Source organism: Diabrotica undecimpunctata, chromosome 7 (assembly GCF_040954645.1).
Source record: "Diabrotica undecimpunctata isolate CICGRU chromosome 7, icDiaUnde3, whole genome shotgun sequence".
In the NCBI taxonomy this organism is placed as follows: Eukaryota; Metazoa; Arthropoda; class Insecta; order Coleoptera; family Chrysomelidae; genus Diabrotica; species Diabrotica undecimpunctata.
Genome location: NC_092809.1, coordinates 146,459,656 through 146,471,075, shown reverse-complemented (window position 1 = coordinate 146,471,075; position 11,420 = coordinate 146,459,656). Strand labels below are relative to the sequence as shown.

Genomic DNA, 11,420 nt, shown 5'->3' with positions numbered 1-11,420 from the left:
TTTACATTTGCGCCAATTACATCTTGTGATGTTGAAAGATCGTTTTCCTCTCATATAAACACATATTAACTGATAGAAGGCATAACATTAGGGGAGTGGTAGGAACACTGAGACGAAAAAATTTCAATGCCAATAACTTTTTTATTAAATGCTACTTTAAACTTATATTGTACAATGATATTTGGTATATAAATAAGAACTGAAAAATCATGTCGTTTTCTCATAAAAATTAATGTTAAAACCTCAAAAATATAAAAATTAAAAATTAGTAAATGTCTCACTGTTCCTTTCAATGTGGGAACACTGAGACGTAACAATTAACATTATTTGACGTTAAGACTATCAAAGTTTAATTCAAATTTTAAAAGAGAACTTTGGCGCTTGGTTAACCCTTGCATTAAAGGGGCGGCAAAATCATTTTAATGTCTCTTTTTAATACATGTGAGACATCTGGGACAACTGGAAAGAAGAACCTATTTTCACATTTAGCGCTTTTTCGCAAAAACGATATTTTAAAATCATTTTCTTTTATTTGAGACAAGACTTTGCCTACATAATATGTCTTTTGCTTAGAGTTGAATTCAACGAGCACATAATTCCCATCATTTGGACAGCGATCAAGATCTTCGAAAATAATTGGTTCTGGATCTTCACCAATAAAATCCTCCCCTCCGCTGAAATCTTGTAGTTCCATCTCATTTTCGTCTTGCTCGTCAGAATCACTATCTAATACGCGCCGTGCTAGTTTTTTCTGTTTTGGTGTTTTTTCTTTAGATTTAATCAGCTCCATTTTTTCCGGGGTATCCGTAGCTATCATCGTCCTTCCTTTGCGTCTTTTGTTGCCCTCTACAGATTTTCTTGTCGGAGCTTTAGGATAACCCTTAAAAACTGGTGGACTAACAAAGGTTTTAGTAGTAGTAGCAGTATGACTTGGACCTGGATTTTCTACATCTGGAGATTCACTTATCTTTTCAGCAGCAGCTTCAACTGCAACAAGCGGCCTATCTGTCACAAAACTTGACAAAAAATCTTCTTCAGCGAAGACATGCCGATCGAATGGAAATATTCCAGATTTTCGAAAAGCGCTTGCGATGTTAACTGGCGTCATTGCTCGTGGATATGCTGTGCCCACACAGGCTGCTACGTTGTAAATTGTAAATGTCTGACCGGGATGGTTCATCATCCATGCATCTACTGCAGCATTGTAGAAAGTCTGAAATGGCTTAAATAAACCTACGTCCAACGGCTGTAATCTGTTCGTGCAGTGTGGCGGTATAGTCAGGATTGTAACGCCATTATTTTTACATAAATCGATTGCCTCAATCGATAAATGACTTTGATGATTATCCATTAGCAATAAAGAAGGGTTTTCTCTAGTACTACCAGTGTGCTTAATAAAATGCCTAACAACTTGCACAAAGCACTCTGTATTCATCCAACCTGTTTTTGAAGCTAGTCCTAAAGTTCCAGGAGGCGACCCATTTATCATAAAATCTTTAAAGTGTACTCTTGGGAATACCAGAGCAGGAGGAATAGCTACTCCAGATGCTCCAACAATACAGCATGTTGTAACGAGTGTTCCACGTTCGCCACTTGTGGCTTTACTAACCTGTCGTATACCTCTTTCTGCAAACACTTTTTGGGACTTTTGAACGGTAACGGTTCCTGTCTCATCTAAATTAAAGATGCGACTACCATCTCCAAACACAGGGAAACGCTGTAAAACGGTTTCAAGTTTACTGAAAAACATTTCAACATTAAATTTATTGAAACCGGTTGCCCTTGCAAGACTACAACCTTCTGGGGTCCGGAGGGATAAATTATTGTAATGACGTTTCTGAAATCCTTTCATCCAGGCAAGTGAAGCGATTTTTGAAGTATGCCAGTTTGCTGGAACCACTATGTTATTGTAGACTGCGGCTTCATATGACAGTTTTCGGGTATCTTCTCTTGATAGGCCATAAAACATTTTAGAACATTTAATTATATATTCGCACAAGTCGTTCTCCTGTTCGATAGTAAAAATTTGTTTTACTTTGTAATTAGGACATAAACGGACGTTCTCATCTTGTTGATATTTTTTAACATATCTGTGGACTGTTTGGAAAGATACTCCTTTTATTCGTGCTGCTTGCCGTATAGAAGTGCCACCTTGTACTAATTCAACAGCCTGTCTCATCATATCTTTAGAGAATCTTCCTATTTTCCGATCTGTTTTATTTTTTCTTGGCATCTTCGTTCTGTAAGAGAAATTATTTTGCAAATGACCTGGCGTATACAACTATAACGGAACAGTGAGACAGTAAAGGAACAGTGAGACGCGTCTCACTGTTCCGTCTGCTGTGTTGTCTCACTGTTCCTTAAAAAATCGTTAATAAAAATATATGAAAAAAAACTAATAAAATATGTACAAAAATCGTTTGTTTTAATTTAATTGTTTCGTAAAATGGTTTACTTTGTAGTTAGAATAACCTACCTTGTCTAAGAAACTTCAATTTTCGTGAAAACAGCGGCCACGTGGATACGGTATATTTACTACGATGCACTCACTTCAAATGACCAGCGATAACTAAAACATTTCTTGTTGAATCTTAATGGTTTCTTGTTTGCTTCACTTTAAGGTGGTAATAGGCATGTTCGTTTAGTTCTACCTTATAATACCGAACGTGGTAAGCTCTACCGCGTTTGTCTCAGTGTTCCGACCGTCTCACTGTACCTACCTCTCCCCTACTCTTGAAAATATTAAACATTTTATATTTATATACTGTAACAGCAAGAACGAGGACATTTTAGTGATAGTGACTATGCAAATATTTCAAATTTGCATGAAAAAGTTGCTATATTACTTTGTGGGCCTTCCAAACTCAAATATTATAAACCGCAACTGATTTTTATTTTCTTCCATTATATTGAGTTTCAATTAGTAAACACGGAAGGATCATCCTGTATACTTATAGAATGCGGCGTGTGTTGAATGAATAAGACACGCGTACAGTGACTTAGCGCAATGAACGTAAAATGACCTCCTGCGACGCCACTACTACGAAAATAGACGGCTGAAATAGACAAGGAAGCTTTATATATTATATCATATAGATAGAGACAACTGAACTGGTGCCTCGACCATATGCTCGATGAAACGATACCGTAAATTATTTTTATACGCACACAATACACTTTTGTTAAGTTAATTAATATGTATTGATACCTGTTTATCTTATCTTTAAAAATATATAAATAACTGGTTGGTCTACACAAAATTATATTGATAAAATCGCACCTGCCGGAAATATGAAAACCGGTCATAGTATCCAAACTATATTCCAAGACTTGTTGAAAGCAATTCAACAAAACGACGAAGTTGATAACGTCTCAAAACAATTCTCCAAAATAATTACGAACTGTGAAAGAGTTGAGTTTGTTTCTGAACTGTTAGAAAAGTATGAAGTGTCGTGTGAGTTTGTTAAAGATCAAAAATGTGATAAAGTGTCCGTAAACTTAAGAGAACAAGGAAACCAGAAGTTTAAGGGAAAACTATTAAAAGAAGCGCTTGAGTTATATACACAAAGTTTAGCAAATGCCGAAGAAAATTCGGATAATTTTTCAAAAGCGTTGGCCAATAGGTCTGCTGTTTTATTTGAATTGGAACTTTACGAAGAGTGTTTGAAGGTAAGTACAAAACTTTTATTATTATCTGCAACTTTCTCTCAACCATTGTTCCTATATTCTTCTTCCTCTCTATACTTATTATTTGGCATATTGATATCTGTATGGAAGATTGTCAGAGAAAAAGGTAATATGCTTTAAATGTATTTTTGACTTCTTGTTTATATTTACATTTTTTTAGCATTCTCCTTTACTTCATTATTTTAATTACAAAATTTATTCAGTGCATTATATTATCTTTTCTTTGTTTGTTTATTTGTATCCTTTAATTCTACGTTATCTTACTGGTACTCGTTTTTTAGCTTTTTTTATTGCATTTATTTATCTATGAGCATCCATAACTCACCATCACCAGCGTTAGTAGATTTTGTCTAAAATTTTAACATTTTCCTTCAAAAAAGACCAATAATGCGGTAATGTCTGTCTACAAACTCCTAATTTATCTATCATCATAGTAATCCATGTAGGGGTAAAAATTAGAGGGCAAAATTAAAGGAAAACGCTGGGCCGGAAGAAAACAACTGCCCTGGCTGCGTAACATTACACAATGGACAGGTTGAATGGTCGAGGGATTGTTTTAGCTGCCGATCGGGAAACATTTCATCAGCTTGTTAATATGACGATAACCAACTCTTGAAAACAAGCACTGCATACAAAGAAGAAGAAGATAGTGTAATCTCTCAGATGAAGATGTACAGTCTGAATATAACGGATTTTATACGCACAACGAGCAGTTCGCTGTGGAGTATCTTCATCCTTAAGGGACTGAACGGTGACTCACAATAAACTATAGTAAATTGAAAAAAATTGAGTAACAAAAGTAATTATAAGCGATAAAAATGCTAAAACAAATAAATGGATTTCTGGAAATTATTTCTTTCACATGAAGTTATTGATCTTATCGTGGAATATACAAATCTACAGATTGACTTGAGGAGACCTAAATATCAACAGAGAGATTACTTGCCGACTGACATTGAAGAAATGCACTCTTTGGTAATGTATGTTTTGTTATGTGGGTTAGAGCCGCTTTCACTTGCTAGTGCAAGCTAATCGATTTAATCATAAGGCAGCTAATCAAGAAAGAGTAAAAGAGGGTAATCTATCTCGGTTGCGGTATATTTCTGATCATTGTGTTGAAAAATGTGTCCAATACTCTCTTGCAGAGTACATTATCATATACGAAATGGTGGAGACGTTTATGTGACGTTGCCTTTTTAAGTTATATATTGCCAATAAACTCACGAAGTATGGCATCAAAATATATACGGCAGGAAACACAAGAACATTTTATACTCACAATCTAGAGATACACGCTGGAAAGCAATGGAATGGCCAGTTTCAGTTACCAAATGATGCAAGTATGTTCAGGCATTGCCGTGGATGCAAAAATGTTACCGTTGACAATTACTTCATTTCCAAAGGGGAAATCCTTAATTTATTTCTATATACAAAAATTCGTGAAGCTAAAAGTAGTGTTTTTGTATGCAAAAGAACCACACGAATTACCACGCATTAGGTGTGTTAAAAACGTTTTGATTTTATACACATTTCACGATAACGACGAAATTAATATTGAATCTGGTCTTCAGGTATTACATTTGATAACCTTATAAAGGGCGCAATAGGTATACTGGAGATAATGTCCCTCGAAGACAATTACATAGCAAGTTAACAAAACAGCTTACTAAACTTGCTAGAATACAAAATTTTTTAATCCACGTGAAACAAAAAATTCAAAACGTCCTTATCGTGAAGCACTTCCAACAGAACCAAAGCAACGAAAAGACTTAGATGCTCTCTTTAATTAAAAAAAAAGTAATTTAAAAATTACCAGTGTGTTGTTCGAAGCCTATTGTTCATACTCCAGTAAAAGAACGTGAAATACGACGATGAAAATTTGGATTTAGGTTCTACTTACCTTCCACTTCACTTTTGGACTTTGGTTGCTTTTTATTGTTTATGGGTGAAAACTACCTCCATTAAAAAACGTATAATCGTAAATTAAAGCGAGTAATTAATTTAAAATCCACAAGGAAACAAAGTTCCTGTATTTGGCTGTATACCATATATTAAAAATTTTTGAATAAAATCCTTTATAAAAAGGTATATAAAAAACCCAGTTGGGCTATGTTGCATTGACAAAACGTTTTCGGAATAAATATTCCATCATCAGTGTCCTAAAAAATTACAACACATTAATTTTCACCCCAACACCACTATGCTTTCATTTGATGTTAGCAATCTATTCACCTCTGTCCCCAAACTAGAAACAATTAATCTGGTTCACTCACTTCTAAGAGCCAACTCCATTACCTCATCTACCACTAACTACATTATCCAACTATTACAACTTTGTTTAGATCAAGATTTCTTTGTTTTTAACAACAATTACTATAGACAACCTGACGGCTTAGCCATGGGCAGCTGTCTCTCCCCTCTATTAGCTGATGTCTTTATGGATCATTTAGAATCCACTCAGATCATGAAAAACCCTGAAATACTACACTGGTTTCGCTATGTTGATGACTGTTTAGTCTTCATTTCAGGTAATTCCAATTCAGCTGAACTTTTACTTTCCAAAATCAACCAAATTCATCCCAATATCAAGTTCACCATGGAACTAGAATCTTCCATGTCAATTAATTTTCTTGATCTAACCATTACCAGATTAAATGACCACTTCGACTTCAGTATCTATAGGAAACCCACACAGACTGACCACGTAATTCCATTTTCATCCAACCATCCCATGTCACATAAATACGCAGCTTTTCATAGTTACATCCATCGTCTAGAAAGCATTCCACTGTCAGATTCAAACTACAAAAAAGAACTAAATATACTCAGACAAATAGCAGTCAACAACGGATATGATCACAACATCATCAACAAACTCATCCACAAAAAACGCCTTAAGACCCTGCGGGAGACTGCGTTTCCCAGAGACCTTACCACCAAACCCAACTATGTTTCACTCCCTTTCTACCATGAAAGTCTTTCTGGAGATATTCGAAATCTAATCCAACGTTCGGTTGAAAACACCCATGTTTCTTTCAAAGTACCCAACAACTTGGGACAACACATTTCTAATTCCAAAGATCCTATCAACTATATGAACCGGAGTGGAGTATATAGACTTAAATGTTCAGATTGCAATGCCACCTACATAGGTAGAACATGCAGATCTCTTTCTTCACGCTCTCTAGAGCACATAAAAAGAGAAAATACTTCCACTTTCTCTCAACATCTCAAAGAACACAACCACACCCTCAATATCCCAGAAGACGTTTCACTTATCCACAATATCTCCCAAAAAAATTTCCTCAAATTAGATTTATACGAAGATCTTGAAATTCTTAAAGAAAAACAAAAAAGCCCAAATTGCGTTAATCGTCATGTTTCATTCAATCGAGATTTTCTCCCGCTCCATCGCCAACTATTCTCCTAACTTACATCCCCAATTTACTTCTACAATTAAATTCCATATTAATTATTAGTTCACCTAATACTCATCTCCCTTAGTTCACTCTAAAAACCTTTCTTCCAATACATCTTACTTTCTACCTATCCCACTCTTTTCTTTTCAACCCAAACTTCATGTCTTAATCACTATAACCAATACGTTCTATGCTTCTATTTCGACACTCCCAAATTCAGATCAGATCATCCATCATCCACCACCCATTCCATATTATTAAATTCTTATTTTACTTCTCTACACAATTCCCTTAGGGTTTGGCTTCGGTTCTCTGGGGACCTCAGCCTTTCGTAGTCTATCCGTTTATCAAAATTTTCTCATAACACCTTAATTTTCATTCTCTTTACTCAAATTTAACAGAGCCACATACAACAATTTCATTTTACTATTATAGTCAATATAGACCAATAGTTCATTCAACTCACCAACTTACGACCGGTTTAAAGATTATAAAGCTATCTGTAAAATTGCAATTCATTTAGTAGTTTTTTAGAAAAAAAATCCCAAAAATCACTAATTACGGCATTTTTTCAACAAAAAAATGCAAATAACTCGAAAAGGAAGCATTTTTCGACAAATTATCAAGAAAGAAAAAGCGTTTATTTTGATGAGATACACCTAAAAAAATTGATTCCAAAACAATTCGGTGAAATTGCTTTTTTGTATAAGTTATTTGTTAATAACAATTGCCGGCCCACTTGTAAAAATTTAAAAAAAAAATACATTTCATCTTGGAAAAATATATAGAATCGAATAAAAAAGGTTTGGTGCATTAGAAATGCAAAAAGAATTTTAGTCGGTTGATGCTCAGCTTATAGGGGTAAACCGCTCGCCTAAATATCTAAAGTATTTTCAAAATCTTTTGTTCTTAATTTATTAGTTTGCATAATTTACTTACGAAGATAGACCGCATAAAGTTTTGGTTTTTCTCATCTCTTATAATTTATAAGGTACTATATACAATCTTTAGTCGTTTATTAACAAATATATTATTTTTAGGATATAGAAAAATCTCTTGAAAATAACTACCCCAAAGATCTGCAACCAAAATTAATAAAACGAAAAAACAACGCCTTATCTCAAGTACAATCAGAGAAAGGCAGAAAACCATATTTTAAACCAGCTCCAGACCTACCAACAGCCTTAAAATCGCCATCGATAGCATGTGCCACAAATTTATTAGAAATTCAAAGTACACCAACACAAGGAAGACATGTAGTAGCCAAAGAAAACATCGAAATAGGTGATATTTTAGCCGTAGAAAAACCATTTTGTCAAATTTTAGCATCGGAATTTTATAGCCATTGTCACGAATGTCTAAGGCTTAGCTACAATTTAGTACCATGTCCAAACTGTACGCAAGTGTTGTATTGCAGCTCTGAGTGTCAAAAAGATGCCCAGAAGTATCACAAATATGAATGCAATATTCTAAAAACATTACGAAGCTTACAGCTGGACAAGATGAAGCTACTGCCTCTTAAATTAGCTATATTGACGAGGGATTACTATAGTGAAATAAAAACGTATAACGGATTAGACAGTATCGATAAAAATAACAAGTATAGATCTGACAGATACAAAGAAATCCATAATTTAGTGACAAACACTCGGTCTAGATCAGTAGCTGATTTATTTGAACGATCAACAACAGCTGCCGTTATTTTTAACTTAGTGAAAACTCACACGCAGTTTTTTTCTGGCGACATAGAAGAAGAAATGTTCAAAGAGATTTTGTTGTTACATTTTCAAACTGCACCTTGCAATTTCCACGAAATATCAGAGCTAAGTAGGACGAACGAAGGGTATTTCGAGACTCAAGAAATAGGTGCAGGTGCTTTTTCGTTTTTAAGTTTGTTTAACCATTGTTGCAATCCTAATGTTGTGAGACATTGCCACGGAAATACTGTCGTTTTGAGAGCTATTAGAAGCATAGCTAAAGGGGAACAATGCTACGACAATTATGGGTAAGATGAACATTTTTTAGAATTTAAATTTATTGATCAGCCTTTACACGAAACACGGACGAATCAGCATGGTTTTTCTTTTTTTTTTGCTCTATTCTCTAAATGTCTTATTTTATGTTTCGTATCTTTGTCTGATGGTCAGTTTTGTTCTTTGTGACGTTTCTTACGCAGATATTCCTTCCTTATTAAAGCACTATCAGATCGAAGGCAGACTCGGTAACAGTCAAACATCTCACTTCACACAGTGATATCTCTCTGTAGCCCCATCTACTTTGGATGACAGAAATAATAACCACTGTGTGTCTCTTGCACAAAAAAAAACAGACGCGGACATACAGATTTGATAAATTACAGCTCCTAGTGATATGAGAGTCCGCCTACTAAGAAATTCTTATATCTGAAGGTGAAACGGATCACGTCCCGTCGGAGATTGTACTCCACTGACCCCTAAGCTATCCAACCACCACGCTCAATCGCATGACATAGCATTAAAGAGGCTTACTAGTTAAACACCTTTCCCCCTATATGTTCTTGCCATCTTAAAACCTCTTACTTTCCCTCTTTTTCGTATGTGTGCCCTGCTAGCGACTCACGACCTTGATCGTTGGCTGTTCGTCCAAGACTGCGATATCTTCTGTAGATGTCATAACCTGGAATTTTTGTTCTTATATTATCATTAAGTTTATTCTCTTGCATTGCGATGACAGCTAGCTCCAGTCTGTTCATAAATTTATCCAGGACGTTGATGTCTGTCCATTCGCAGGTGATTACTATATTATTAGTCCAATCCATTAGGTTGAAAGTTGATAAAAGTTTGATTAATTTTTATATTATCATGCCTGAGAATTGGTTCAATTGTTGCACTAGAGAATCCACAGCAAATTACGGTACATTTGCTTGAACAGTTGTTCTTTATTGCACTTTATTTATGGTACATTGATTATTTTTGGGGTTGCCTTTTAATTTCTGCAACGTGTGCATAACTTTTTATTTTTGCAGAATTTGAGACATCCTCTTTAGCTAGCAGGATGTTCCCCTTGGCAATTTGCACAGCTTGTTGTAAGGTTTTCCTTTGTCTTTTTACAATAGTAGATCCTACTATTTTCTCCATATTTTACGAATTTTGGTTAGACGTGCCAGGCTCATGCTCGGACGTGCTGGTTAGTTATATTAGAAGGGCTGCTTCACTACATACTCTTAGACGATTACCATAAAAAATGGTAATGGTTTTTTGTCCACTTTCTTTGAGACCATATTTTCACTTTTATTACCTCAATTACTTTTACTGCAAAAACCTTCTTCATATTTTTCCTCTTTTGTGGTTGCCAGAAGTCCTCTGATTAGCATTTTATTTATTTTTTTGTGGTATTGTCTTCTAACGGAAAGGCAACCCATTCTATCCTGTTCTTATTCTATCTTGTTTTTATCTCAATATAAATTAAATTTTTTACCATTTTATTGTCCATAACAATTCCTTTCTTCATAAGTAATTTCAAGATTTCCTAGCTTAGTTTTCCAGATTTTAGTTCAATCCTGAATGGTCCTCTGTTTATTTTTTTTCTGCTCTGTTCCTGTCGGCGCAACACTTTTTTTCTTAAAAGCAATTCAAAATCCTGCTATGTAAAGAATGCTAAAACATTTAAAAATAAAAATAAATATCTGTCTTTTCTCTGCTAAAATATATCTTTGTCTCGCTACAACTCTCTATGTAATTAATAATCATGAAACCCATTTCCTTGTTACTACTGTCTTCGTTTTATAATATATTTATAATATAGTATTTTTCCAATTTAAGTTGTACCAAAAACTCATTAGTATTAAACTGTTATAAAAGAAACATATTTTTAATTTTTAGATACCATTATGCCCTAATGCCAAAACCAGACCGTCAACTGAATCTAAAAAAACAATATTTCTTCGAATGTAACTGTGAAGTGTGTATAAAGGATTGGCCAATACTCCAATTTTTATCTTCACCTAACTTCAAGACGGGAGTAACAGATAGCGATATAATGAATCTAAGAAAAGGAAACGAAGCGTGTATTGATCAAATTTGCCAAAAATTGTTACCAAAAATGAAAGAACTAGAAAAAAGCCAACCGTGTAGAATGTTTGCAGAAATGCAGGAAGTCTTGAAACAGTGTTACGCTTTACTTGGCAATGTCAGAAGAACGTAATCCGCAATGTTTCTGAAATTGATAATAAAAATTTTGTCTGTTGTTTGGTATGTTGTATACTTTAGCTGTTATAAAATAAACAGTAGAAAATAATTATATACCTACCAAAAATATTTGTATTACTTTTGTCTG

General features: G+C 34.5%; 1 protein-coding gene across 1 annotated transcript; it reads left to right on the top strand.

Annotated features, from left to right (window-relative positions):
* Nucleotides 1-3,068: 3,068 nt before the first annotated feature.
* Nucleotides 3,069-11,401, top strand: LOC140446006 (SET and MYND domain-containing protein 4-like). The gene is made up of 3 exons (XM_072538491.1): nucleotides 3,069-3,669; nucleotides 8,147-9,111; nucleotides 10,967-11,401. The coding sequence occupies exons 1-3, from the start codon at nucleotides 3,292-3,294 to the stop codon at nucleotides 11,286-11,288; spliced, it is 1,665 nt and encodes a 554-aa protein (XP_072394592.1). The 5' UTR covers nucleotides 3,069-3,291; the 3' UTR covers nucleotides 11,289-11,401.
* The last annotated feature ends 19 nt before the right edge of the window (nucleotides 11,402-11,420 follow it).

Excerpts from the sequence above, each read along its gene's own strand:
- LOC140446006 (XM_072538491.1), top strand. The coding sequence starts at position 3,292 with ATGAAAACCGGTCATAGTATCCAAACTATATTCCAAGACTTGTTGAAA. Across the intron at positions 3,670-8,146 it reads TTTACGAAGAGTGTTTGAAG|GATATAGAAAAATCTCTTGA; the intron begins GTAAGTACAAAA and ends TATTATTTTTAG. Across the intron at positions 9,112-10,966 it reads CAATGCTACGACAATTATGG|ATACCATTATGCCCTAATGC; the intron begins GTAAGATGAACA and ends TTTAATTTTTAG.